Genomic DNA, 26,659 nt, shown 5'->3' on the forward strand with positions numbered 1-26,659 from the left:
TTTCCATCGATTCGTACCAAAGTACAGAGGGAGGAGAGGGGGCAAAGAATCATCGACGCTGAGCAAAGGAAGGGGCTTAAAAGGACAGATCAAAAGAGAAAGAGGTCTAGGTAAATGTCTCTGCTTTCTTTTCTGCGGAGGATATTACTCCTGGACTTAATGGCAAAAAGATCCCGCCATCCAGAGTCTTTGCACCCCCAAAAGGCAAAGTTATTTGGTACAGCCCACATTTTCCCTTCCCCGCCCCCTCTCTCGGCTCTCATTTGCTGTCGCAGGCTCCAAGCGAAGAGATGACGTCCAAAGAGGCTGGAAGGCGGCCTGGGGAGGGGTTGTTTCTCTCCTGCCCCTAGTGGTGGGAGGATTAGGTGCCAAGGTCCACCGTCCGTGATCTTCCCAAGTTTCTCAAGCCACTGACGCTGGGGTCAGTGCCCGCAAGGAGGGACCCAGAGAGGGTGGAGAAGCCGGGGAAGCGAATGCGACCAGCTGGGAAAATGCCCTCCCCCATTTGGTTCTAGAATCCTTAATTTCCTGGCAACGGGGCTGCGGAACGTCCTCAGACGCCAAGGTTTTTATAGCAACGGCGCCTTCCCGGGTTCCCCTCTTTCCAGCCTTCCTCCCCAACTCCCAAATCCCCCGTCCCCACGGCCCGTAAAAGGGCTCGTTAGACCTCTCCGTCTCCTCTCCTGCTGAGTAGCCCAAGATTTCGACACGTCTGCCAGGTTGGGGGCGGCAAGTGGGCTGCCTTGTCTTGGGAAGGGCCTTGGGTGGGAAGAAGGAAAGAGAGGGCCCCTGCTGGGCGAAGTAAGGGGTAGGAGAGGTGGGTGTTGTGGGCCTCCTACCTCCTCCCTCCCCTAGGAAGATTTAAAGCAACTATTTCTCTCCCCCCTCCCCTTTTTTCTTTTTTCTTCAGAGAGAGAACTGACACAGTTCTCCAAGGCCCCGGGGAATGGTGGTGGGTTGGGGTTGGGAGAAGTGAGCTGGTTTTGCAGCCTAACTCGGGCTCCCACTGTCCCCAGGGGAATGTCATCCACTCTTGCCAGGAATGAGGAGAAAAAGGGCAGCCGGCCATCCCAACCCACAACCCCTGCAACCTCACTGGGCTGCGATCTGGTGAGCCCTGGGGAGGGGTTCTTGGGGTGGGGGTGAAGTGAGGTGGAGTGTGCTCAGGCTGAGGACACTGAGACTGCCAGCCTTCAGACTCCGGCCTCAACCCTGAGCCCAGAGCCTCCAGCCTGGAAACCTCCAAACCCTGCACTTCCATGTGGGAACTCTAAGGCTGAACCCCCCAACTTTCCGTTTTCCAGAAGGTTTCTCGCTCTGAGGAATTCCTGACACAGATCAGCACGGAACTCACTGACGAGGCCTTGTTTGTTGCTGCCTACCACATGAATCCTGTGCCCATCAAGGAAAAACAGACACAAGACCGAGGGACTCAGATATCCAAACACGGTGACTCCCCACCTGAGGACCCCTGTGTCCAGAGACCCACTCATAGCCCCAGTTCCAGTCCCTGAGCCCCGCAACCCACCCGCAACTGACCTCTCCAGGAGTCTGTCCCCAGCTCCCCCCGGCTCACAGCAGCCCTGGGACCACACAGCGCCTCCCCACCCACTAACCCAGTCCCCATCCCCCACCCCTGACCAGGAATCTCCTTAGCCCCTTCCTCATCTCTTTCTGGCTATGGGGATAGTACTTTTTCTGACTGGGGCCTCTATTTCCAGTGTTCTTCACCAAGACCCGAGGCACTGATACCCGGTGAGTGAGGCTTCACAGGAGATGCCCTTTGTCTTGGGAGAAAGATGAAGAGCCTGTAGAGGAGAGAGCCAGGGTTTGACAACATCCCAGCAGGGTAGGGGGATTTTACACCACATAGTCCTGTTCTGTTCTGCTCCAAGGATTGCTCCAATCCTTGGCTTGAGTTCTCACCTCTCTCCTTTCCCTTCCGCCATCTCTAGCTCCGACAGAAACCGTACCCGCACGAAGGTACATCTCCTGCCATCCCCTCATGAGAAGGTATGCGCTGGGTCCAGGGATGACAAGGCCATTCCGAATAACCTTACGGTTAGAGTTCACATGATATACCAGTCCCTGTTTTAGGAACTTGGGACACAAATGAATGACACAGTCTCTGCCCTTGAAAAGGTCACAGTTTAGTGTGGGGCCAGTCAAGTAAATGGTTAATTACAACAAATATGGTTAAGTGCCCACAACAGAAATGGAAACAGCGAGAAGAGCACTTACTCGCAGCCGCAGTTGGGACAGGAAGGAAAGGAATCATGGAGCTTCCTGGAGGAGGTGACACTGAAAGAAAGAAATTTCTAGGGAAAAATGAGGTGGTCAGGGTATTCCAAGTGGTAGGACTTGTATGAACAAGGAGGTGAGTCTCAGGAGGACGACCATGGGTATAAGTGTGTATTCTTTTTTGTTGAAATTAATTTATTTTTTGGCTGCACCAGGTCTTAGTTGAGGCATGTGAGATCTAGTTTGCTGACCAGGTATTGAACCTGGTCAGGGCCCCCTGAATTGGGAGCACAGAGTCTTAGCCACTGGACCACCAGGGAAGTCCCTCTGTGTGGGTCCTTTAGGGCAGGGGAGGCAGTAGGGCCAGAAGCAGTTTTACTGCTGGACTGTGCAGGCCTGGCACCCAGCGACTCATCAAGGGACTTTATGTGTGTTTTATTAAGACCCAGAGATGTTTTCCTGCAGGTGAGGAGTCATTGAAGAGTTTTGAGCAGGGGAAGTTGGGATTTTAGATCCATCACACTGGTGGTCAGTGGAGAGAGTGAACTGAAAAGGGAAAGATGAGAGGCTGGAAGGCCAGTTAGGAATTGGAGACCAAACTAGAGATGAGTAGGTCCTGAATATTCACAGTAATAATAGAGATGAGAGAAAGGGTAGATATGAGTAATAAAGACCAGGAAGAATGAGTTTGGTAATTGATTAGAAATGGTAGGGGAAAAAAGAAGGAATCAGAGGGCTCCTAGTTTTCTGACTTGGGAAACCTAAGTCTGATGATGCCATGCTTCTGCCCAAAAGTCTACAGTAGGTCTCCATTTCAGAGTCAAAGCCAAAGGCCTTCAATGGCTTACAAAGTCCTACGTGATCTCTCTCCTCCCCAACCCTATTGTCTGTCTGACCTCATTGTCCCTGACTGCTCCCCTTTCCCGTCTCGCCAGCCTTCTCATCTTCCTGGGGCATCACAGGCATGACGCCACCTTTGGACAGATTGTGTTTGAGGGGCCCCTGGGAACTCCAGGTGCAAATACCCTGTATACAGTTGGAAATGCAGCTTCAAAGCTCACTCGTGAGGTCTGGGCTGGTGCTAGAGATCTGATGTAGGAGAGGGTTGGCAGTTAAAGAGTGTGCAGTTGCCCTGCAATGGGGGTGGAAGGGTTTGTGCAGAGTGATAAAGACAAGGGCACTGAGGATGGAGCCCTGAAGAATCTCTTCAAGAGGTTGGCAGAGAAGAGAGGGGTTAATGAAGAAGGCAGAGAAGGAACTAAGCAAATGTTTATTGAATGTCTATTATGAATGGGGAATGATGGATAGATTTGTGGGTGGATAGATGGATGGAATGGGTGGATCGATGGATGGATGGATGGATGGATGGATGGAAAGAGAATGGTGGGTGGATGATAAATGGGTAGGTGGGAAATGGTGAGTGGATAAATGATTGAGGGTAGGGATTGGATGGATAGGTGAAGGATGGAAGAATAAAGAGACATGAGCCTTGGATCTAAAATCAAGACTCGTATTCTTTTCTAGGGACCTCTCCCTACCAACTTGACGTCTGGAGGATGATCCCAATTTTGGTGCTGCTCTTGGCCTCTCGTGCCCTCCCCCGACTCTGTCTCTCTGCAACATGTCAAAGCTCCTCTTTCACCGCTCATGCTCATTCAACAGATCGGTTCTGGGGGCGTTCCTGGTTGTGAGCAACATCACCCCTGAAGCCTCCAAAGTGTTCCGAAACCATCACACACCTTGCCACCCTCAACTGGCAAGGACACCACCAGCAATGAAAAGCTTTAATAAAGAGACAGAGATCCTCCCCTCCTCTCAACCTGGGCAGTGCTCTTGTGTGATTTCTCTGGGGTGATGTGAAAGGAGCACCCCTGCCCCCTTTTGCCAGATGTGTGGGCATATTATTGGAATGGCATATTCCATATTATGGGAATGGCTTTAATTCAGGCAGTTATCCACCTATTATCCATCAGCCTGTTGGCAGAGATGAGTTCAAAGGTTCAGATCCATCCTCCCAGCCAGACTCCTGCATCGTAAGGTCTAGGCCTGTGACATCTGAGAGACTCCGTCCCTGCCACCAGCGTCACTGTTGAGGTCTCTGCGCTTTGGAGCCTCCTGGCTCTGGAACACATCATGGTGGAAGGCAGTGCTGGAGGCTTTGTGAAATTTGCATTTAAATCTCAGTCTGGCCACTTTTTGGAGCCTCCTGAGGAATTTCCTGTCAGTTCACATCTCCAAGCCCCTGTTTCCTTATCTGAAAAATGGAAATAATTGTCCCTGCCTCACAAGGACCTTGTGAGAGTTAAAAACATAATTGTATGCATAGAGCTCATCACAATGCCTGGCCCAGAATCAATGCCCCAAACTTAAGCATTTATCAAGGTCAGTTTGCTTCTTGTTCTCCTAAAATTCAGTCCTCTTTTGAGTGTTCTAAAAATATTTCATTTAGTTATAAAATTTTAATTAAGGAAAATTCAGTTGATTTGGAGAGAGACTTTAAGACAAACTGGTTATAAATTCCCTATAATGCCCAAGAGTAAAGAAAAGGACACCCATAGGATACAAAACAAGCTCATTGTTTAGGAAAGGCTGCAAATCTAATACTTGGTATACATGTAATAGCAGATATGCTTGAAATGCCAAGAAGATTGGGGGGAAATTAACGGTACACTTGGGTTTATTACAAGAATTTTCAAGAAGGGGCCAACTTTTAGGGCAACTGGTTGTGAAACAAATTGAGCGCTGTTTTCCACCTGTTAGACACTAAGAGGTGGGCTTCCCCGGTGGTGCTAGTGGTAAAGAACCCACCTGCCCATGCAGGAGACAGGTTCAGTCCCTGGGTAGGGAAGATCTTCTGGAGGAGGGCATGGCAACCCACTCCAGTATTCTTACCTGGAGAATCCCATGGACAGAGGAGCCTGGGGGACTACCGTCCATAGGGTTGCAAAGAATCGGACGCAACTGAAACAACTTAGCAAGCATGCATGGACGCAAACAGTGAGAGATGAGCAGCACCTACTGCCAGCTATGGCCCATCCTGAAGAGCCTGGAAATGCCAAGCCCAGTAGAGAGATAGCTGAGGCCAGGAGGGGACCCAGCTGGTCCTCCAGAGGCTGAGCCTAAAGCCAGGCTTTTTGATCCCAGGCCAGCCTCTTCAACACTGCCCTGTTTGCAAAAGTAAACTGCCATCTTTTCCCCAAATTGTTCCTCTCTCCCCAGCCCTCTCTCCAGAGAGACCACTTTCGCCATCTCCAGTGCTCTGTGACCCACCTTCCCACACCCCACCAGCCCAGTTACAAATGGTGATTTTCTGTTTATTGCTCAAAACCAAAAATCCAGAAGCAAAGACGGGGACACCATGTTCGGAAGGGGGCATGGCAGGAAAGGGGTAGGGGTCTTGTCCCAGCTCTCCGCTTCATCCCTCTTCTTCTGACCCTCTAGGGTTAGAGGTTAGGCCAGGGCCAGAGCAAGTGGGAAGGACAGAGCCTTCCTGGCCAAGGGAACAGCAGAGCTCTTGGGTATAGTCCCTGTGGGGTGCCCTGGGCTGGAGGCGCCCCAGGAGTTGCAGCTGGGACTGAGTTCCCCTCCCAGGGTCCAAAAGCAGGTAGAGTCGGTGGGGCAGGCCCCTTGTTTGGCAACTGAGAAGAGGAGGCTTTGGGCACAGGATGCTGGTTTATTTACTGTAGGGTCCCCAGGGCCATCAAAGCCCCCTTGTGGGACCAGGAGACTATTTACACAGCAGGGAGGAAGGAAGCCAGAGACCGGGTCCTGTGCTCCTTCCTGCCCAGAATGAGGAGAGGAAGGGCGTCCTGCAGCCTTTGTCTTGGTGTTCAGATGGATACTTCATACTCGCGTGTATCCTGGAAACAGAGAGATGTATCAGCTGCTGGAGTGGGATGGAGGTGGATGAGACAGCAAAATAGGTATCCACAAGGAAGGGGAAAGACTCTGCGTTTGTTTGTTTGTTTGTTGTTTTTTGGCCACAGAGTGCAGGATCTTAGTTCCCGACCAGGGATTGAACCATGGCCCCTGCATTAAAAGTGTGGAGTTCCAGTTCACGCTGGAGCCAAATTCCCAGTCCCTTGGTACTAAATTTACCCTTGAAGTTCCCTTAAATTGCCCGTTAAATATAGAATGGTGTGGTCTCAGATGTAGTTCAACACAGCCTGTTTTCTTTCAGCACAGGAGCAAATGGCTTATCTTTTGTCAAATACCAAATAAATTAACTGATTTAAATACCCCTTGTATAAGAAAACTTTGCCTTTAAATAGCAAAATACATTGTCTATCAAATGATAGAGTTTTTACTACTGGGCTTCCAAGGACATCCAAGACTGTATTTTTCAAATAACATTGATCACTGGGAGTTTGGCAGCCATGGGATATGAATTGGGCTGAATCTGGCCAATGGATATGTTTGGTTCACTCTACAGTATCTTAAAATCACATAAAAATTGAAATTTCTGGATCTTCTCGGACAATTGGAAGATCTGGCAATTGAGCCTAGGTTTCTGCCAGAGGATGAGATGGTTGGGTGCCATCACTGATTCAATGGACATGAACTTGGGCAAACTCCAGGAGATGGTGAAGGACAGGGAAGCCTGGTGAGCTGCAGTCTGTGGGGTCACCGAGTCAGACATGACTTGGCAACTGAACAACAATTCCACCACAAAGTGGATGGAGTACACGTTTTCCAATTAGCCACAGTCCCCACCACTCCCTATTGACCCACTGACTTGCTTTGTTCACTGATGTGGCCTTTGTAGGCAGCTGAGTTTGCAGTTCCCAAGACTGATATTACAGAGACCTTGAGAGAAGCGTATAGGGTCCCAGGGGAGCAGAGGGGTGGGGCACTCTAGGGTACGGGAAAGGCTCACCCCAGCTTCATACAGTGGATTGCTGAAGTCTGACTCCACCGTGATGGGGCTGTAGGAATGGGAGCCCGAGAAGCCGAAGAGGGATTTTCCCTGTAGCCTGGGAAAGGAAGGAGATAGAGGGGCTTATCGAGAAGTGAGCCCCCAACCCCCCCTCACCCGGGCTTCTGTGCCAGGCAGGCAAGACGTCTGCCCTGGCCAGCAGCTCCCCGAGTCAGGTACTTACTTGGTGTAGTATATGTAAACACCACTCCCAAGGATGATGACCAAGCCCAGGGGCAGCAGAATGGCCAAGGCGAGGTTTCCACCCTCCAGCTGCCGTGACGGGTCAGTGGTCTGGGTCACTGGAGAGAGGAGGAGAGGCCAGTGAGCTGGCGCTGGGCCCACCCTGGGCTCTCCCAGCCTCCTGCCCTGGGCCCTGAACCCCTGGGCCCTCACCCCGCCAGGGATCTGGCCTCCTGCCCCCGGCCTCTGCCTTGCCCTCCCAGCTCGGCCAGGCCTGGGTCTCCACTGTGCCCTCACTGACCTTCCAGTTTTCGGTTGTCCAGGAGCTCCTCAAAGGCCACTGCAGGGAGAGGAGGGGGAGGGGACGGGGTCTGAGCCAGGGAGGGAAGGAGGCTGCAGAGAGGGCCGGGAGCCCGGTGGGGCTGGGTCGGACAGCCTGGTTTCTCTGCCCTCTGCTCAACCTTAGCTTGATCCTTCCCTCGGGGGGGCAGGGCCTTGGTCGTCCTTCTCCAGACCCCTGGGGAGTCTAAACCCACCAGGGCTGTAGAATTTGTCAAAAATAAGGAAACTGAGACCAGTCCAGAGGGCAAGGGACTGCCAAACCAAAGCCCCCTGTCCTACTTCCCTTAGGATGAGTCCATGACCTTGAACTTCCCCAGGGCTTGTGGATCTACCTCTGAGGATGACAGCCCATGGGAGGTGAACAGGAAAACTCAGCAGTCTCGAATGTGCTACCTAACTTTCCCTGCTCTGTCACATCCCAGACACTGCTATGCCCCTTCCTGCCCTGCATGCCCAGGCACCTTTGCAGAGTGGAGGCTGGCTGGTCCACTGGGAGGGGTGGCCGGGCACACAGGTGATGGTGACCTCGCCGATGAGCTCAAAGCCCTCATAGCAGAAGAAGCGCAGAGACTCGCCAGCCTGGTAGTGATGCTTGTATAGTGTCTGGTAGCCATTCTCTGGCACCCCAGGGTTCAGGCACGGCTCGTACTTCACTGCGGGGAAGAGGTCAGCCATGGACCAGCTGCACTGTGAGCAGGCCACCCAGCCACCTGTCCCAGGGTGTCCCCAGACTCACAGGCGCACTTGGGGACCCGGTCGCTCCACTTGGGCGTGCCCGTGTCCCGGCTGTAGCAGGTGAGCACGGCCGCCCCCTCCAGGCTGTACCCGGGCAGACAGCGGTACTGGACATGGGAGCCAACCGGGAAGCCAGCATCGGAGGTGGTACGGTGCCCATTGGTGATCTCACCTGGGTCGGCACAAGTCATGACTGTTGACAAGAGAGCAAAGTCACGGGGAGCCGGGGCCTTAAAAGATCTCCTAGAAGCTGAGAGCTGGGAAAGCCCTGAGCCATAGGCCATCTCCTTGGGGCAGACCCCCACCCTCCACCACCTCCCTCTCCTTCCTCAGAATGAAGAGAGCAGGAATTGGGAAAACTTTAAAAATTCAATGCATTTTACATATCAGATTTCCCAGTATTGTTGCCTGGAGAATTCCATGGACAGAGGAGCCTGGTGGGTTACTGTCCATGGGATCGCAAACAGTCAGACATGACTGAGCGGAGCTGACACTTTTCTTCCAGAAGACCGACTGTGTGGGGCAACCTGGGCCCCCATCCCAGGGTGAAATTTGAAATAGTGAACCACTTAGCCAGAGCAAACCAGCTAAATGCCCGCTGTGTCAGCCCTGCCTGGCAAATCATCAGCAGAAGAGGGGTCCAGCCCTCCTGCTTCCCTCATTCTTAGCCCAGTCTGCTCACTTATGTTGCCTGCCTGGCCCCTGTGGGTATCTGTTCACAGACATGCTACGAAAGAGTCCCAGGCAAAGCCGTTTCCTATATATAGACCTGTGCAAGGCACCCTGCTAAATGTTTTACAAACACAATATCATATACCCTGATGAGGGATCAAGGTCACTGTCATCTCCCTTGGGGCTCAGAGTTCAAGGCAGTCAAATGACTGGCCTATGGTCACTCAATCAGAAAGTGGCAGAGCTGGAACTGTTCAGGGTCACAGCCATGGAGCATTGAGCTGAGTTTCAGAGACCTGGGTCTCAGCTCTGCTGAAGGCTCAGTGTGAGGCCTGGGGCGGGTCCTCTCCTTAGACTTGGGCAGCTGGGTCAGACCCTATCCCCTCTGGGCCCTGCTCTCATCTCTTCCTGTCCCTACTCCATCCTATCTGGTTTCTGGGTTAGACATCCTGTGAATCCTTCAAGGAAAGGGGACCTGTGTCAACTACAAAGTTTTCCTGGTGTCCAGTCGAAATCTGGCTTCCTGAAACTTATCCTCATTGGTCCCACTGTTCCTCCTGCGTTCCAGATGAAAGACCTACAGCCCCATATCCTCATGACAGGCTTCCCAAAATTTGGTGAAAGTGACAAGATGCCACCCCTCTTTTCAATTCTAAAAGATAAACACTCCCAGCTCCTTTAAATGCCGCCTCCTCTGTGAAATCTTCAGCCCTATCTGTGGGGTAATGCACCCTCCCTTTTCCCACAGCCCTTCTTCATACTTACAGCAGCTAGTACTTACTGTTTACTATCACCAGGTACTAATGTGAAAAACTTTTCATTTGCTTTTCACAACACCCTATTCCTACTTCACGGATGAAAAAACTCAGAGATGTTAAGTACCTTGCCTGAAGTTACCCAGCACTTAGCACTGTAATATCTTGAGTTAAGTATCTGTCCCTCTCCGAGACTGTGAGCTGTGAGCTCTGTCTCTGTAGGTACGGTTCCCAACCTCTCTGTACAACCCCAGCCCCAACCCAGCATGGCACTTTATTGACTGCATTAAAATTAACCAAGTTCTCTGACGAGCTTAGGCCCCAGCAAAGTGGCTCCCCGTAATGTCAAGCGTTGGGGACTGAGAGATTGGAGAAGGGCCAGGTAAGGGGTGGAACTCAGACGGAGCAGAGGCGGGGTTAAGAGACTGTGGGGGCGCGGCCACGAAAAGATGAGGCGGGTCCCAGAGGACCAGGGTCGTGACCCAGGACAGCGCGAGACGAAGGGATGTAGCCGTGGGAAGTTGAGACTGGGGAGCAAAGAGGACAGTTTCGGGACACCGAGGAGCAGAGGAGTGGTATACCCAGGGGACATATGGTCAGGGCCTAAAGAAGATCTGGGCAAGACCTAGAGCGAAGGGGTGGAGCCCAGACAAAACAGGGGCGGGGACAAGATGGGACGAAGCGGGGCGCAGAGGGGATGGGCGGGGCCCAAGCAGAGCAGTGAAACAGGTGGGCAGGGGCGGGGCCATGAGTGGCAGGGGCGGGGTCCGGGCTCACTCTTTTGGCAGGCGGGCGGCGCTGCGCTCCAGGACAGGTCCCATTGGCAGGTGAGAATGTCGGAGCCGAGCAGCTCATAACCAGGCTCGCACTGATAAGTAAGCACCGTGCCCCGGATCAGGTCCCCGTGGGAGGCCGTCCTCCAGCCCCACTCCGGAGGCGGCAGCTCGGGGCACGTGTCGTTCCTCGGGACTTCTGCAGGGGACAGACAGCGAGTTTGGAGGCTGTCCTGAGACCCAGGGCGCCCTTCCAGCTTTGGAGGCCTCTCTGACTTGCGGGACCCCTGCCCATCTCGGGACCCTAGGCCTTCGTACCTTTGAAGTGCAACACGAAACCCTGGCCCAGGCCCGGGTTGGGGGGTCCGGGCGGTGCCTGGAACTGCAGCGTGAGGTCGGACCCAGAGGAGAGGAGGCGGCGGCGCGGTTGAGGCCCTCGCAGCTGGGCCAGGACTCGTGCACTTGGACCGTCCCCATCGAACAGCGTCAGCATATCCCCTTCGCGCACATTCAAGCTGCAGAGTGGGGCATGGGTTATGATCAGCTCCTCCCGTCCAGTTCTGCTCAATCCTAACTCGGTTCATTACTAACCTTACCTACTCTCCAGTTGCCTATCCCATGCCTCAGGTTTGGATCAATTATGGGCTTCTCCATGCTAGCCGCTCCAGGTTCCATTGGTTTCTCCCGATTTCTGCTTCCCAGTACCCAACCCTGCTCACTGCTAACGCCTTCTACTCCCCAGTCCCTTCTCTATCACCGGGTGATGCTTAACTCCAAAAGCCTGTGATTGGTCAGGCTCAACTCCAGCTCTGACCAACCACAGGCCATGCTCAACTCCAGCTCTGACCAACCACAGGCCATGCTCATTACCACCCCGCCCAATTCTAGGCCCCGCCTGAGTACCTGCTTTTTGAGCTATGCCCACTCTAGTTTTGTCCAGGCACATGACCACCTCACATCAAATGAGCTCACTGGATTTCCCCCACACCTATACTCATCTTGTGTGCTGCTGCTGATGCAACACTTGGGCCTGGGTCCCCGGAAATCACTCCACAGGTGGCCTTGGAAACAGTCAAACAGTGAGACTCCAGGCCAGAGCCCCCTTTTCACAATAGCCCCTGAGGAAGGCTGCATTACCCCATTTGCTTCTCCAAGGTTTTCCACCCAATACATGATTTGTCCCTAGGTCCACTTGATGTCCCACACCCCCATCCTGAATCCTTATACACCCTTTTAATCTGAACATATATCCACCGAATCATGTGAAAAAGCTCAAGACAGCTTTCACATGCCCTGAGAAAGCAGGGCAGTGCATTGTCATATCACATGGCTGAGCCCACACCCATCGCACCCTCTGTGGTACCCAAACGTACATCTCAACTTGGAGCAAGATGCGTTTTTCTTCCTGGACATGCAGACCCCACACACAGTCTTGGCCAGGGCTATAGCTCTGGGGCCAATCCGGAGAGAGGACCACACCAGCTGGCTCTGACAGCTCCCCTCCACACATGGCTAGGGGAGAAACGGTGTCAGATTCAGGATCAGGTGGGCATGCAGTCTACATTTCACCACCATTCTCACCACTCCCAACTCTGCGCACCATACCTCCTCCCGGACTTCTATTATCTATTATCCACCTGATTCTTGCTATGCTTAGTCCTGTTGTGTCCAATCCCCAGCCTCACTCTTAACTCACCCCGCCCACTCACCAGCCGATGCATCACCACCCAATCTTTGACTTAGCCCAACTCCAGCCCTAGTTCTTGAAGATATTTGTGTTATGATCCCTAAATTCTGTAACAAGCCCACCAACTACTTAGCTAAGAAAACTGAGCTGAGCCTCTGAAAAGGACAGGGATTGATCCAAGGCCTGAGTTTACTAGGTTCTCTTTTCTGATGGCCTTCCTAGGTTCCCCAGATCAGGAGGTAGCCTGTGGACCGAAGGAAGTCTAGGGCGGTGGAGGGCTCACCCTTGCAGGCTGGCTCCGTGTCATTCCAGTGGGGTTCTGTAGGATCCACACATTCGATGACATTGGGGGGACCAGGGGGCTCCAGGGCATATCCTGGGAGGCACGAGAAGGTGGCCAGTGCCCCTGGGCGGTACTCAGGGTCCGTGGTGGTGACGTTGCCATGTGCCAGGAAGGGGGCAAAGCAGCGATCTTCCTCAAAGGCTAGAGAGGAGTCAGTCACAGGAAGTAAACATTAGGACAGGGACTTCCCTGGCAGTCTGGTGGTTAAAACTCTGTGCTTCCAATGCAAGGGCTGCAAGTTCAATCCCTGGTCAGGGAACTAAGATCCCACATGCCATGTAGCCAATAAATAAATACTTTTTAAATACACACACACAATAAGACAGGCCTCTAGGGATCTCAGACTGGGGAACTGGGCTGAATTCCAGTGTGGTTTGGCCCCCCAGTGGGTTATTTAAAATTGAATGCCCTTGGGTTTAGCTTTCATTCTCCAGTTTCCCCCAAACCTTAACATTCCTCACTGGCACATTTATGTTAGCTCCTTGGCCTCTAGACAGAGGCTGAGACCAGTTAAGTCCCAGCCACTATTCTATAGATGAGGACACCAGGTCCGTAGACAAAAAGCCATTTGCCCCATGTCACAGGGTGGGGCAGTGGCAGAACCAGACGTTCTTAAGCCCAGACTCTTTGATTCCCAGCCAGAAACGCTTGGCTCTGGAAGCTGCAATGGACTGAGGGGGAAAGGGTGCCTTTGGAGACTTGGCTCATGTAGGTGTGCTCACTCCTCAAAAATAACAGTTGACTTCTGATCATCCCTGATAATCCATACTGTGGCTGGAATCCAAAAGTGAGGCAAATACAAAAAGCTACTTATTTAACTTTGGGCTAAGGCAGTGGAAATGAACATTTGTAGAGCATTTTAGTTTTTACCCATCTGATCATATCTTAGCTGCAAAGACTCAGGTAAGATTCAGAAAGATACAGAAAGAGTCTGAAGCCCATGGAGCAATAGTGACCCACAATTATGGAGGCAGGCCTCAGACCTAGAAATTCTCTTTGCAGTCTCAGAATCTAATATGCAATTTATTTATCAGATCCACTGTTCTATTTCACTGTTACTTAACCTGGTAAGGTGTGATGTCCAAATCCTATGCACCCATCAGGGCACAGTGCAAATTCCCTTTCTCCCTTGATACATATCAGAAACCAGCCCCTTTCATCGCTGTACATTTCACTTTCTTTGTCTCTTTCCTGCTACTGTTTGCATAAATCCTCGACTTGAGACACAGGGAAACTCTCTGTATCCCAGACATATCATGCTTTTCTCTACCTCTCTACTGTTGCTCACACTGTTCTTTTATCTGATGCTCATTTCCAATCTTTGTCTTTTAAAGTTCTCTCTATCCTGTAAGTCCTAGTTCAAATGACTCCTCCTATGATCACTGACTTCCTTGCTTCTACCTATCTGGCATCCAGTCTTCCTTCCTCTGTTAAGAGCACTCCTATTTTCATTTTGGGTCTCATGCCCTCCCCACTTCCAGTCCATGAGGTTCAGCTGGGGCCAACTAGGAATGGACGTGTGACGTGGATCTGCCAAACATTATACCACCTGACAGTGACTGGCTCAGGCATAGACATCTGACCTAAGCCAGGACATTGAAAGCCTTTCCTGGCATCTTTGCTGAAGCTCTTAGAAAAGTGGTATGCTTCCTCTCTTTTTAATGGAGTTACTAAAGCTGGTGGTATGTAAATCTGGAACTGCTAGGTACACAGGCTGAGAGTCTGCCTAAGAATGAAGCCAGCCAAGAGGGAAGAAAGGAGAGATGAAAGCAACTGGCCTCTTGGCTGTGTACCTGAGACCAGCTGTACCTGGATCCAGCCATACCTGAAGCTTAAGTAGAAAGGCCACCTCAGGAAATTAGACAGAATCTTTGTCACTTGGGGATCGGGAGGCAAGTCAGTTTAGAGGAATCCAAACATGGAGATGAGCAGAGATGGAATATGTGCTTGTGACCATGCCCCGGCATCAGGAAGAAGGGAAAGTGGGGGAGTTGGGGCCCCAGGGGGAAGGCTGTTACCTTCAAATCGGAGGCTTAGCAGCAGGGGATTGGCAGGTGTCTCTGAAAGCAGCTCCACATAGAGAGACTGGGCATCACTGATGAGACCCCGCTCTGGGACATCATCCATGTCCGAGTCATAGATCACTGGTGAGAGGGGACTGCCCCCTGAGCGTACCATCAGCCTGGGATGAACAGAGGTGGTCAGGAGCTTGGCTTCCCCTAGGAAGCTGCTTCACCTCTTGCCTGCTCTAACTTAATTTCATAGCTATTGCTTTCAAATATTAACTATATGCCATGGACTCTTCTAAGCCTGTACACATTTTATCTCATTGAATTCTCACAAGAACCCTCAAGTCAGATACTATTATTATCCCTCATTTTATAGATGAGAAAATTGAGGCACAGAAAGGGTAAGTAACCTGTCCAGCATCACAGAGCAGCTAGTGACAGACCTGGGGTACCAGTTTATTAGATAAAGACTGAGGATAATGATGATGATGGTAAACACATTTAGAGTGCTTACAGTGTGCTGGTCACTCCAAGAATTTCACTTATTTTTAATTCATTTGTCCTCACAGAAACATTAAGAGGGAGCTACTATTATCTCCATTCTACAGATGAAGAAAATGAGGCACAGAGAGGTTAAGTGATCGTCTCAGTTTTCACAGCTACACTGCCTAAGAAAGGGGAAGGACTGATCTCCATTTAACATAGATCCCAACTGGGATGCCCCTAGTCTGCTGCCTCCCTGCAGTAGCCTTCCTATTTCCTTGAAGGGGGAACCTCTGACCCAAGGCTCAGACCCTCACCGGTCATTGTCCTCATCCAGCGAGACTCTCTCGAAGTGCAGGTGCAGCCGGCGTCCCTCGGCTGCTTCAATGACCCAGCGGCAGGTAAGGTTGGGCCCTGCAGCTCCCCCGGGCTCAGGGGACACGATGCGGCCAAGAGTAGCATTGTGGATGGTGCCCCCACAGGATGCTGTGGGCAGAGGGGCAGCAGGTTAAGGCGACTTGTCCTTGTCCCATCCTCAGAGCTGTTGCGCCCACAGCTCTGCCTGGGCCCTGGCCTTGGGATGACCTCTGCCCTACAGGCTCACCCCAGGACTTTTCCATGCCACTACCCAGGTAAGGAACCAGCTCTGGAATACAAAGACCCCAGGCTGGACACCCCGCCCCCAGGATGGACATTCCCCAGATGTGGACACCCTGGGGTGGGGAGTTATGAGGGATTCCCCCCAGGTGGCACTAGTGGTAAAAAAGAAAAAAAAAACAAAAACAAAACCTGCCTGCCAATGCAGGAGACGTAAGAGATGCAGGTTCAATCCCTTGGTGGGGATCGTCCCCACCAAGGAGGAGGGGCACGGCAACCCACTCCAGTATCCTTGCCTGGAGAATCCCATGGACAGAGGAGCCAGGCAGGCTACAGTCCATAGGGAAGCAGAGAGTTGGACATGACTGAAGCAACTTAGTACACACGCATATGCACGTGCCCCCAAACTGAAGCTCTCGGATGGCGAATACTCAGGATAGGCTCCCAGGATGAAGGCTCTGCAGTACAGAGACCCTCCAGATACAGACCCCAAAAGTGATTTCCTCTAGGATGAGCATTATCCAAAACAGGGACCTCTAGAATGATGACTCCCCACGTGGGGGCCCTCCAGGAATTCCCTGGCAGTCCAGTGGTTAGGACTCCATGCTTCCACTGCTAGGGGCATGGGTTCAATCCCTAGTCAGGGAACTAAGATCTGGAAACCCTCCAGATGGGATTTCTCCAGATGGAGACCTTCCAAGAATGGAGACACCAAGGATGGAGACCCTTAGGGTGAAGAGCTCCAGAGGGAGACCCTAGGATAGGAACTCTTCAGGATAAAAAAAACCCTTCAAGATGGGTGCTCCCCAAAGATAGAGATCCCCAAAGACAGGCCCCTCCAGCGGGGCTCCTGGGATGGAGAGGAGCAGGAGACTCACCCATGCAGCTGGGGGGCTCACTGCTCCAGGCTGGCCGGGTGCCATTGAGGCAGACGAGGGTCTCCTCTCCCTGCAGCTGGTAGCCCGAATCACAGTGAAAAGTGGCAGTGCCTCCAGGGTGAAGGTCTGTCACACTCACGTCCCCATGTGCTGGCTGGGGAGGGAAGCCGCAGCTCAAGAGGTAGGCTGGATCAGGCAGAGAAGGAGAAGACCTCACTTTCCCATGCCACCCTCTCTCACTGACCCCCCAGCACTTCCTCCCCTCTTTCCACCGCCCCACCCCCAGAGGCACACACTGGCTTCATACTGGAGTCCTTACGTGGACACATTTTCTCTCGAGGAGGTAATTTCCACACCCCTGATGTCCCCTAATCTTTGTAATCTACCCCCTTTGGGCCTCCATTTTACAGATGAGATGATAACCTGAGACTCAAAGAAATTCTGGACCCTAGCTAGCACTCATTGGCTGTGTGACCTCAGGCAAATCAATTGACCACTCTGAACCCCATCCAACTCTAATAATAACACATGGTATTTGCAGAGCCCACTCAGCTTCCAAAATGAGTTCACGCAGCACTTTTGAGGAGGAAGGCTGTGACCCACTTTCTAGACGTAGAAATTGAGGCTCCGAGTTATTAAGTGGCTCATATCATTTTCTCCCCTCCACACCCACAGACTTCCTTCCACTGAGGTGCACTGTGGTATTATATCCTCAGCTCTCATCCAAAGGAGTCACAATGAGCTCCTTTAGAAAGTATTTTGCCATTAAAGACTCTAATACTCAGTACCCTCTGAGTAAGTCTTCCACAGAAAGTAAAGTGCTAGGGAAAGCTCTGCTTTCCCTAAGCAACTGGTTTGTCTTCTTTCCTGTCGTGAGAGCTCTGGAATCTCTCTCTTTTTGCACTGGCTGCTGGGAAGCTCAGAATCAGATGGAGTGAGACTTGCTCCCAGTAACAGTGGCTTGTCCATCCACATTCTTTTTTTCCAGTCATGCTTCTCAGCCTCTGGGATCTTAGTTCCCCAACTAGGGATTGAACCCAAGCCCTCAGCAGACACAGCACAGAGTCCTAACCACTGGACAACCAGGGAATTTCCATCCACATTCTTTTTTTTCCCCAAATTTAATAAGCATTACCTGATGCCAATTTTTTTCTTACTTATTCTATTTAATTTTATTGCTTGTGGTCTTTTTTTGAAAGCCTCCTGAAATTCTTGCAGTCATATGAGATAAAACAAATAAATAGAAAGTGCATTGGTAGTCAATGATGGACTCTGAACTTGATCCTGACAGAGCTCTGTATGTCTGGTTAAGCAGAGCTCATCAAGAAGGCCTTCCTGGGGACTTCCCTGGTGGTCCAGTGGCTAAGAATCCATCTTGCAACGCAGGGGACGCTGGTTCCATCCCTGGTCAGGGAACTAAGATCCTACACGCCACTGCAACTAGAGAGACTGTGTACTGCAACAGAATATCCTGGATGAGTCAGTGAAAATCACGTGTGCTGCAGCAATTAACACCTGACACAGCCAAATAAATAAAATAAAATAAAATGTAGTAATTTTTAAAAGCTGACAGGGGTGCTTCCTGGAGGAAATACCTCAAAGCTGGATCTTGTAGGAGGGGCAGGCTGTGGTTAGCAGAGGGTCCAGCTTGTCTAGGCATTTGCTTTTTCTGACTCTCCAGTCCTGAGCGATTCTGTTAGAGACTCTAGTCTCTCCGTGTTTCAAAATTCAACAAGCATTTCCTTGGCTGGGTCCGAGGGCCAGAGGTGAAACAGACTAAAGCCTTGCCTTCAGGAGTTCATGGTCTACTAAGATCAACACAAATACGACCTTGTAGATCATGCTGCTGCTACTGCTAAGTCGTTTCAGTCGTGTCTGACTCTGTGCGACCCCAGAGACGGCAGCCCACCAGGCTCTGCCGTCCCTGGGATTCTCCAGGCAAGAACACTGGAGTGGGTTGCCATTTCCTTCTGCATTGTGTGAAAGTGAAAAGTGAAAGTGAAGTCGCTCAGTCACGTCCGACTCATAGCGACCCCATGGACTGCAGCCTACCAGGCTCCTCCATCCATGGGATTTTCCGGGCAAGAGTACTGGAGTGGGGTGCCATTGCCTTCTTCTTGTAGAGCACAGGATCTGGGCATTTCCTGGTGGTCCAGTGGTTAGTGACACTGAGCAGGGCCCTGTGGGGCTTCTAAGCACAAAGCCTTTCTGTGTCCCCCATTTCTTTGGTTATGGGAAACAGCCTTCATTCAGCCTCTATGACTTTCCCTCAGTTCTAATGGGCAGCTTCTAGCAGCTATTAATTAGGGAAGGGAGGGGATGCTGAGACCAGGGAGAGTCAAGAGAAACAATAGTGGGACTTCCCTGGTGGTCCAGTGGCCAAGACTCTGATCTTCCAATGCAGGGGGCTGGGCTTCAATCCCTAGTCAGGGAACTAGATCCCATATGTGGCAACAAAGATCCCCAGTGCTAGAACTATCAATTAAACCCAGAGCAGCCACATAAATATTTGGTTTTAAAAAGAGAAATAATAGTGCACCCCGAGGACACAGTCCTATTTCCCCATCAATGGATACACACAACAATATCTTTGAGCTATTTTGTAGATGCTGAAACCCCTGCCAGGTGGGAGAAGCTAACAAAAATTAACGATGGCGTGCTGCCCACAAGTTTATAGACCCCAGACCAGTTGGACATGAAGGTTGATGATGCTGACTTCTACTGATCTCACCACCAACCCATCAGGAGAATATCCACGAGCTGATCAGTCCCCCTTTGAACAATTACTATAAGACTTCTCATTTTCTCTAAGTTGGGACACATTATTTTGACGTCATTAGCAAGCTCTGGGCCCCTTTGCCTGGCAAAGTAACAAAGCTCTTCTTTTCTACATCACCCCAAACTCTGTCTCTGAGATTCGATTCAGGACTGGTGTATAGAGAAGCCAAGCTTTCAGCATCCTTGCTGCTGCTGCTAAGTCGCTTCAGTCGTGTCCGACTCTGTGCGACCTCATAGACGGCAGCCCACCAGGTTCCCCTGTCCCTGGGGTTCTCCAGACAAGAACACTGGAGTGGGTTGCCATTTCCTTCTCCAATGCATGAAAGTGAAAATGAAGTCACTCAGTCATGTCTGACTCTTTGCGACCCCATGGACTGCAGCCTTAGGGCTTGGCAATTTCACTGCTGGGCCAGGGTTCAATACTTGGTAGGGGATCCTGCAAGTCACACAGTGGCCAAAACAAGACACATCCCCCACCTCCCGCAAAAAGAAAAAAAAAACAAAAAAAACCCCCAAACACTGTAATTTCAATAAACTTTAGCTTCTGTGATGGCTGCCTATGACTGACAGACTCAAGCCTGAATACTTTAGATTGAAGGGGCTTGAAAGCCCCTTCCACAACTGGGTCTAGCCCAAGGTATAGTTTTGTGACTCCTTATGGTCCCAATTCCATGTATTTTTCACATAATTTCCTCTACCTGCAAGGCTCTCGTCTTACTTTTCCTCATCTTTCAAGGAATAACTGAAGTACCACCTCCTCCAGGAAGTTTTCCTGACCCCCCACTCCCCTTTTCAATAAAGTTAGGTGTTTTTTTTTTTTTGGTCCATACAGAATCCACATGCATAAGTTTATCATCACATTAATGCCTGCCTATTGCCACTGTGAGACTGAACCAAACAGTTTTTATTTTGTCTCCTAAAAACCTAGCCTTGCTGATCAATTGATGCCACCAAGAGTCAATGTGGAGCAGTGCAAAGAGCAGTGAATTTAGAGATGGGCAGACCTAAGCTCCAATTCCAGCTGCACAACTTATTTGTTGTATGGCCTCGAACACGTGACTTTTCCTCTTGGGCCTTTCATCTGTAGATGACAATAACAATTCCTATCATTGAGGATTGGCCTTAAAGAAAAACTCACCAAGCACCTGGAACTAGAAAGTCCTCAGAAAATGTTAATCACTTGCCCCTCAGCCTCAATTAGTAAACGACTGGGGGTCAGGGACTTGGGGATCTGACTTCTGACTCTGCAATGCATTTGCTAGTGGCCAAACCATCCTTGTAAGCTTTGAGGCTTTGTCTTCCTCTCAGAGACAGAGTTGACAATGGCCACCCCCAGGGCTGCTGTGAGAAGGGGAGGCAAGGAGAGTTGGTGAAAGGGTTTCGTAAATGGAAACGTTTGTTGGCCCTGGGGTGAGGGGTGATGGAGCCTTTGACCATCCAGAGAAGCTAATGGGGACCCTGTGGATCAGAAGGCCCAGTTAGTGGAGACTGGCAAGGGCTTAAACAGGGCCTCAGTCCCAAAGGGGCCAGGAGAAGCTGCAGAACAAGGAAGACTGAGGCAGGTCATGAAGGCCCATTTACACAGTAGCCCTGCTTCCCCAGATGTTCCATTTAGCCTAACGAGTCCTATTTTCAATGCACTAGGGATGTGGCTGCTTAAAGGAGCCAGTGGGGAGCCATTTTACAATATCTGAGGCTTAGCCCTCAGCCCTGGGCCCTCAAGGCCTGCCCTTGCTCCCCAACAACCAGGCCCTAACCACCAACTACATGTACCCCTACTCACTGGTCTCTCTACAGGTAGGTTTGCTGACTCCACCTTGCACACCTGACCCCATGGGCAGGTCCAGAAGAAAGATTGCAGGAGAGGGTGTGAGGAAGGGATAATGGTTGCCTGTGTCCTGGATAAAGTCACAAGGGATCCAGGGTCTGCAGAGCTCACAAGGGGGCAGCAAAGCCATGAAATGACATGAAGGGACACAATTCCCTCTCTGTTTCTGAGCCGAGGAAGGGACTTTGGAGATGGCAGCAATGTCCAGAAAAGGATCATGGGCTGGGCCCCTGGCCTCATGCACGCATGTATGCTAGAACATGCACTTGCATCGTGGGAAGGTTTCCATACACACAGGCAAATATGGATGAACACGTGTGTGTAGGCTGTCTGTGGGCGGGTGCTGGAGAATGCAAGCATGCGCAAACACGTCCCCTCTTTCTTGCCTGCTCCCCCGGAAGTCAGCAGGATCTTTTTAGGTCACAAATCTGAGGCTGTCACTATCTTGCTTAAAACATTTTGAAGTGGCTCCTCCTCCCCTGTAAGGATAATGTAGTCTGAGAACTCCTCACTGAAGCTAGTAAGGCCCTTTGTGATCCAAATCTGACCTACCTCCCAGTCTAGTCTCCCTACCACTTTCTGGGCTTTTCCTGTAATAGCAACGATCAACATTTTTGAGCCCTCGCTAGGCACCAGACAGTTTTAAGCACTTGTATGGATTCATCTGACCTTCCTAATAATGTGATGAGGTAAGTAACATCATCCTCATTTTTCAGTTAAGATAATGCAGTCCAGAAAGGTTAAGTAACTCACCCCAGGTCACACAGGACAATTCTATATTCCATGCTGAGTGACCTCAACTCCTCTGGGTGGGTGTCACAATTTTTTTTTCTCCCCTTTGGGTCTTGGGATATGTTTTTTGATCCATCTAGACATCTGCCTTTCTCTTTCTGTCCCTCCCACCCTTTCCCTAGTTAACTCATTTCAGGTGTCAACTTAGTCATCACCTCCTCCAAGGAGGTGTTCCTATATTCCTTACAGAGGAAATTTAGGTCCCTTTGACATTTTGCCCATTGTCCTTCCATCATAGGGATTGGGGTCGTTATCTCACTGGATTATAATCATCTTGATTATTTGCTCATCTCCCTACTTAGATTCTGAGTTACCTTTACATTTGGCTTGTTTAGTCTTCTCCTCAAGGATAACCCAGGGCTGGTATGAAGTGGGCTCTGGATAAAGATTTATTGAGGGAATGGATGAACTGTCCCTTGGGTGGGTGCACACCCAGACACAGATCTCTGTGTGAGATAAGTGTGTATAGGTCTCCTCTGGGGCTTCCCTGGTGGCTCCTGGTAAAGAAAGCTCCTGTCAAGGCAGGAGATGTGGGTTTGATCTCAGCTTTGGGAAGATCCTCTGGAGGAGGAAATGGCAACCCACTTCAGTATTCTTGCCTGGAAAGTCCCATGGACAGAAGAGCCTGCCAGGCTATAGTCTATGGAATCACAAAAGAGTCAGACATGATTTAGCAACTAAACAATAAGAAGGTCTCCTCTGAGGATTCTGCCCCTCACCATCCTAGGCAAGAGGAAAAGGCTTTGACATCACTGTGAGCTTAGCAGGCCTTTGAGATATCCCCTGAGCCCAGTGTGGCCCCTGCCTTTCCACCAGGACCCCAAACTCCTCACCCTGATAGTGGATCCTGAAGCCAGCACCCCTGGGGACCCGTGGGCTCTGAAAGTGCAGGAGCAGCCGGTTGGTGGGACTCCGAAGGACCTGTCCTTCACCCAGCATGGAGGAGTTAGCCAGGAGTCGGGGGGCCAGACCTGGAGACCCCCCACCAGCCAGCACCAGAAGTTCCTCCTCCCGAGACAGGTTCAGCATCTGCACCTAAAGAAGCCAGATCCAGACCCGCCAGGGCAAGTCAGCCAAGGTGGTAACCCCCTAAGCCCCCCACCCTTTTCATTGTATGTAACATCACAGTGACACTGGCCAAGTTGTAGAACTCTAGGAGAGTTTGTGAGAGCCTCAGAAACCAGGCTCATCGGAGAAAACAAGTTCTCTGGTTCTTAGGCCAAACCTGCGCACACCCCTGGGCACAGAGGAAAGGGTTAGGAGGTTTCACAATAGGATGCCTAATGCAGTTACCTGGATCTCAATGCCGTAGCCAGGGTAGACATGGATACTGTACGTGCAGTCCAGGAGCCCCAAGGTGCGGCTGGTTGAGCTCCCTAAATCTGGGGATTCAACGTGCCCTTCGCCTTCGGAGATGTTGTTATTACACAGAACTAAAGAGACAGAAGCGCCGGGACTGAGAGATTCTCTGCATTCGTGCCCTCCCAGCCAAGCAACTCCGGGGGTCCCCATCCATCATCTCCCCAGCACCCTTCATAACTTAATCCAATGCTTACTCTTCCACGGGTGCCCAGAACTCCCTTCCCCAACTCTCATAATAGATAAAAACCTAGAACGGCGCTGGTACATAGTAAGCATAGATCAATGCTAGCCTTTATGATTACTCTTAAGCAGAAGACCCTCTCCTATCTGGATCCCTTCTTCCACACATATGCAGCAGCCTCTCCCCTATCCACGCCCTGCTCCTCTCCCACATCCCCCATCAATCGTCTCACCTGGGCTGGTCACTGTTGTGGTGACAGTTGTCGTGGTGATAATGGTGGTCGTTGTCTCCTCTTCTCCTCCCTCGGGCCCCAGGGGTGGGCCTGGGGAGGCGGGACCGGGAAGGGGCGGGGCTGTGGTTCCTGGGGGCGGGGTCAGCAGCTCTGGCGCGGTGGGGCCTGCCCCCCTACCCCCTTTAGGGGTTACGGCGGTTGTCAGAGGCCCTGTGCCCGGCTCAGTGGCCCGAGGCAGAAAGGGTGCTGCAATAGTCTGGCCGACTGGAGGGGTTGCTAGTGTGGGGTCTGGATCAGATCCTGGGATAGGGCAAGGGAAGTCAGGGAACAGGAGGAGCAAATTGGTGGGCTTTGGTTGGGGAGTAGGGCTCAGGGAAACTGAGAGTTCCCATTGAGACCAAAAGACTTCCCCCACAAGGCACAGATCCCCCACCTCTCCCTTCCCCACCCCAGCTTCCCACCGCCTCTCAAGCCTTCCACATCCTGCCCTCCACCCTTTTTCTTCTCTGTGTCCAGGCCCTTCCACTCTGACAGTCTCATCGAGCATCTCTGTCTCTCCATTCAGATCTGGCTCCCTCTCCTGGTTACCCCTTTCTTGTTCGTCTGTCTTTTTCTTTTGCTCTCTCTAGAACTCTTGATCTCTGTTTAATATTCTTACCCCTCTCTGATTTTATGATTCTAAATCTACTAATCCTTGCTTTTCTCTCTCTTTCTGTGTTTTTTTTTTTTTTGTCCCACTCTATCTCTGATTCTGGTCTGAGTTTCCATCTGTCTTTCTCTTTGATCGTCTGCTTTTCCGTCTGGCTCTGTTTCTTGATCATTCTGGCTCTCTGTATACGTCCAGTTTTGATTCTCTCGAACCATCTCTCTGTCTCTCTCTGTATTTTACTGGCCTGGTTGCCCATCTCCCTGAGTTAATGTCCCTCCCTCTGCCTCTCAGCTTCTGCCACTCTGGGGGCCTCACCCGGCAGGTAGCCCATCTCTGGGCCCTTCCTCAGCAGGGCCCCATGGAGCAGCTCTGCCAAGGCTTCAGAGGCTACTGTGGGAGTCTCACTTCCAGGCTCCGGCAATGCCTCCTCCTCCTTCAGGGGCAGACCTAGGAGATGAAATCATCTGAGCTCTTCCACTGCCCCACACGCCTTCCTTCTCCAGAAAGATCTTTTCCAGAGCTCTTCCTCCCCAGTCAGCTGGGCCAGCAGGAGCTCGAAGGGTCCCAGACTGGGCTGAGAGCCAAGAATGGAGGAGGGGCTCCCCGCTGCCCATCACACCCCCTAGCCCTTTCTTTCTCCCTTTTCCCCTAGGCCGTGTGGGCCCTCAGTAAGCACCTTGGACAGCGCCAGCAGGGCAGAGAAGCGGCGGGTTGCTACCTTCATTTTCCCCTTAGAGGTGCTCCCCGCAACCCCGGGGCTCTGCGGAGGGTCTGGCAGCACCTCCCAGCCCTTGCTTCTGCAGTGCTTAGCTTTCTCTCTGGGTTTCTGTCTGCAGTGTGGTTCTCTCTCTCGGCGCTACCCACCTCCCCCCCCCCCCCTCATTCTCTGCAGTCTCTGCCCCCTTCACTGGAGTCTGGCTAGAGGGTCAGAGTGGGGGAGTAAATATCTGGTCTCTGAGCACTGCCTCTGTTCATCTGTCTTTGTCCATACGTCCAAGAATATTTGTGTGTGCAGTGCCTGGCATCTCTCCCATCACCTCCATCTCCCACCCAGGTACCCTGCCTGCTTCTGCCGCCTCCGCAGATAGCCCCCCACCCGCAACTTCCCCAGCCCTTCTCCCTGGATTTAACCCCTGAGACGCTGCTAAAAGCTCCCCTCATTCGTTTCCCAACTCAATATATGGGGTTAGGGTATCCAGGTGCAAGCCAGAAAGCCCTGGCTTGCCCCCCTACTACGTCCGTCAGCTGTGCCCCTCCCCTCCCCCAGGAGCTCAGAAGACGCAGGATGTTCTGGGAAAGAAAGATATAGAACCCCCTCAGGGGGACCTTCCCGGGGGCCCACCGCCATGCACCCATGTCCTTACCCTGAATCCAGGGACAGCTCAGCAGAAATAGGAACAGCAGCTGGGGAGGCGGCGGATGCTGGGCCCTGGGAGTCCCCATGGCGACTCACACCAATTTCTCTCCTCTGCGACTCTCCTAAATAATCTAGCTGTCACCTTTCCTCCGTCTCCTTTTATCTTTCTTGTTAATTTTTACCCCTTACTAGCAGTTAGTAAGGGAGACAAATTTTCTGCCCTTTGGGACGGAGAGGTAGAACTAGGTAGGGGGTCGCCTGGAGCCCACCCTTCTTTGCCCAATCTCTTCTGTCCTCTGCTGCCGAGTGTGTGGGAGAGGGGGCGCGGCTCCGGCTGCAGGGGGTGGGGCCGAGAAGGGCGAAGGAGCCGGGTCGCCTGGGTTACCCTCTGGCTCAGGCGCCTGGGTCCCCCGGGTTGGCTGGATTCTAAGCTGGGGGAGAGGGTCGAGGCAAAACAGGTCCCGGGGACCTAGGGTGGGGTCGAAAATAGGGAGGGTCCCTACTGTGCTCTAGTGGGGCTTGGTGGGGAGGGGTGGAGAGGGGGTTGCAGAACCTGGAGAGCTGAGGCTCGGGCACTGGAGCTGCGGGAGAGAGAAGCTGAGAAAGGTGTCGAGCCCACGTCAGATCCTGGGGACGGGCGAAGGGAGGGGCCTGGGATTTATTTGGGGCGGTGGGGGGAGGGAGGAGGAGGAAGTGCAGATGGAGGAAGGAGGGACCACACGAGCCAGGGTCGTAATCCTCACTCCCGCGGCCCCTAGGGGAAGCGAAGGAAACTCTGGTCCCAGCAGTAATTATACCCCTCCCCCAACCATTCCAGCATATTTGAAAGCTGAATCTTCTCTTCCTGGTGTGCCCAGGGGGGCAGCG

The 26,659-nt window shown here is 51.8% G+C and overlaps 2 protein-coding genes across 12 annotated transcripts; one reads left to right on the forward strand and one right to left on the reverse strand.

Moving 5' to 3' along the window:
• Positions 1 to 36: 36 nt before the first annotated feature.
• Positions 37 to 4,060, forward strand: LOC113883523 (putative protein T-ENOL). 7 transcript variants are annotated; one of them, XM_027527312.1, is made up of 6 exons: positions 37 to 110; positions 1,017 to 1,110; positions 1,305 to 1,449; positions 1,722 to 1,755; positions 1,956 to 2,013; positions 3,766 to 4,060. In XM_027527312.1, the coding sequence occupies exons 2-6, from the start codon at positions 1,021 to 1,023 to the stop codon at positions 3,799 to 3,801; spliced, it is 363 nt and encodes a 120-aa protein (XP_027383113.1). In that variant the 5' UTR covers positions 37 to 110; positions 1,017 to 1,020; the 3' UTR covers positions 3,802 to 4,060. The 7 variants fall into 7 exon arrangements, 4 of the variants coding, with proteins under 4 accessions (XP_027383113.1, XP_027383112.1, XP_027383110.1 ...); XM_027527311.1 differs by lacking the exon at positions 37 to 110 and adding an exon at positions 133 to 421; XM_027527309.1 differs by lacking the exon at positions 37 to 110 and adding an exon at positions 136 to 565.
• A 1,474-nt stretch (positions 4,061 to 5,534) lies between these two features.
• SEZ6L2 (seizure related 6 homolog like 2) lies at positions 5,535 to 26,423 on the reverse strand. Of its 5 annotated transcripts, none has more exons than XM_027526475.1 (18): positions 25,800 to 26,422; positions 24,751 to 24,882; positions 23,787 to 24,086; positions 23,305 to 23,444; positions 22,845 to 23,046; positions 16,614 to 16,799; positions 15,456 to 15,624; positions 14,665 to 14,828; positions 12,587 to 12,787; positions 11,990 to 12,128; positions 10,935 to 11,131; positions 10,621 to 10,815; positions 8,418 to 8,609; positions 8,143 to 8,334; positions 7,641 to 7,679; positions 7,341 to 7,458; positions 7,118 to 7,239; positions 5,535 to 6,101 (listed from the first exon to the last, which is right to left on the reverse strand). In XM_027526475.1, the coding sequence occupies exons 1-17, from the start codon at positions 25,876 to 25,878 to the stop codon at positions 7,125 to 7,127; spliced, it is 2,760 nt and encodes a 919-aa protein (XP_027382276.1). In that variant the 5' UTR covers positions 25,879 to 26,422; the 3' UTR covers positions 5,535 to 6,101; positions 7,118 to 7,124. The 5 variants fall into 5 exon arrangements, with proteins under 5 accessions (XP_027382276.1, XP_027382275.1, XP_027382279.1 ...); XM_027526474.1 differs by having other exon boundaries at positions 7,118 to 7,214; positions 25,800 to 26,421; XM_027526478.1 differs by lacking the exon at positions 7,641 to 7,679 and having other exon boundaries at positions 25,800 to 26,423.
• Positions 26,424 to 26,659: the final 236 nt, after the last annotated feature.

This window comes from Bos indicus x Bos taurus, chromosome 25 (genome assembly GCF_003369695.1).
Source record: "Bos indicus x Bos taurus breed Angus x Brahman F1 hybrid chromosome 25, Bos_hybrid_MaternalHap_v2.0, whole genome shotgun sequence".
In the NCBI taxonomy this organism is placed as follows: Eukaryota; Metazoa; Chordata; class Mammalia; order Artiodactyla; family Bovidae; genus Bos; species Bos indicus x Bos taurus.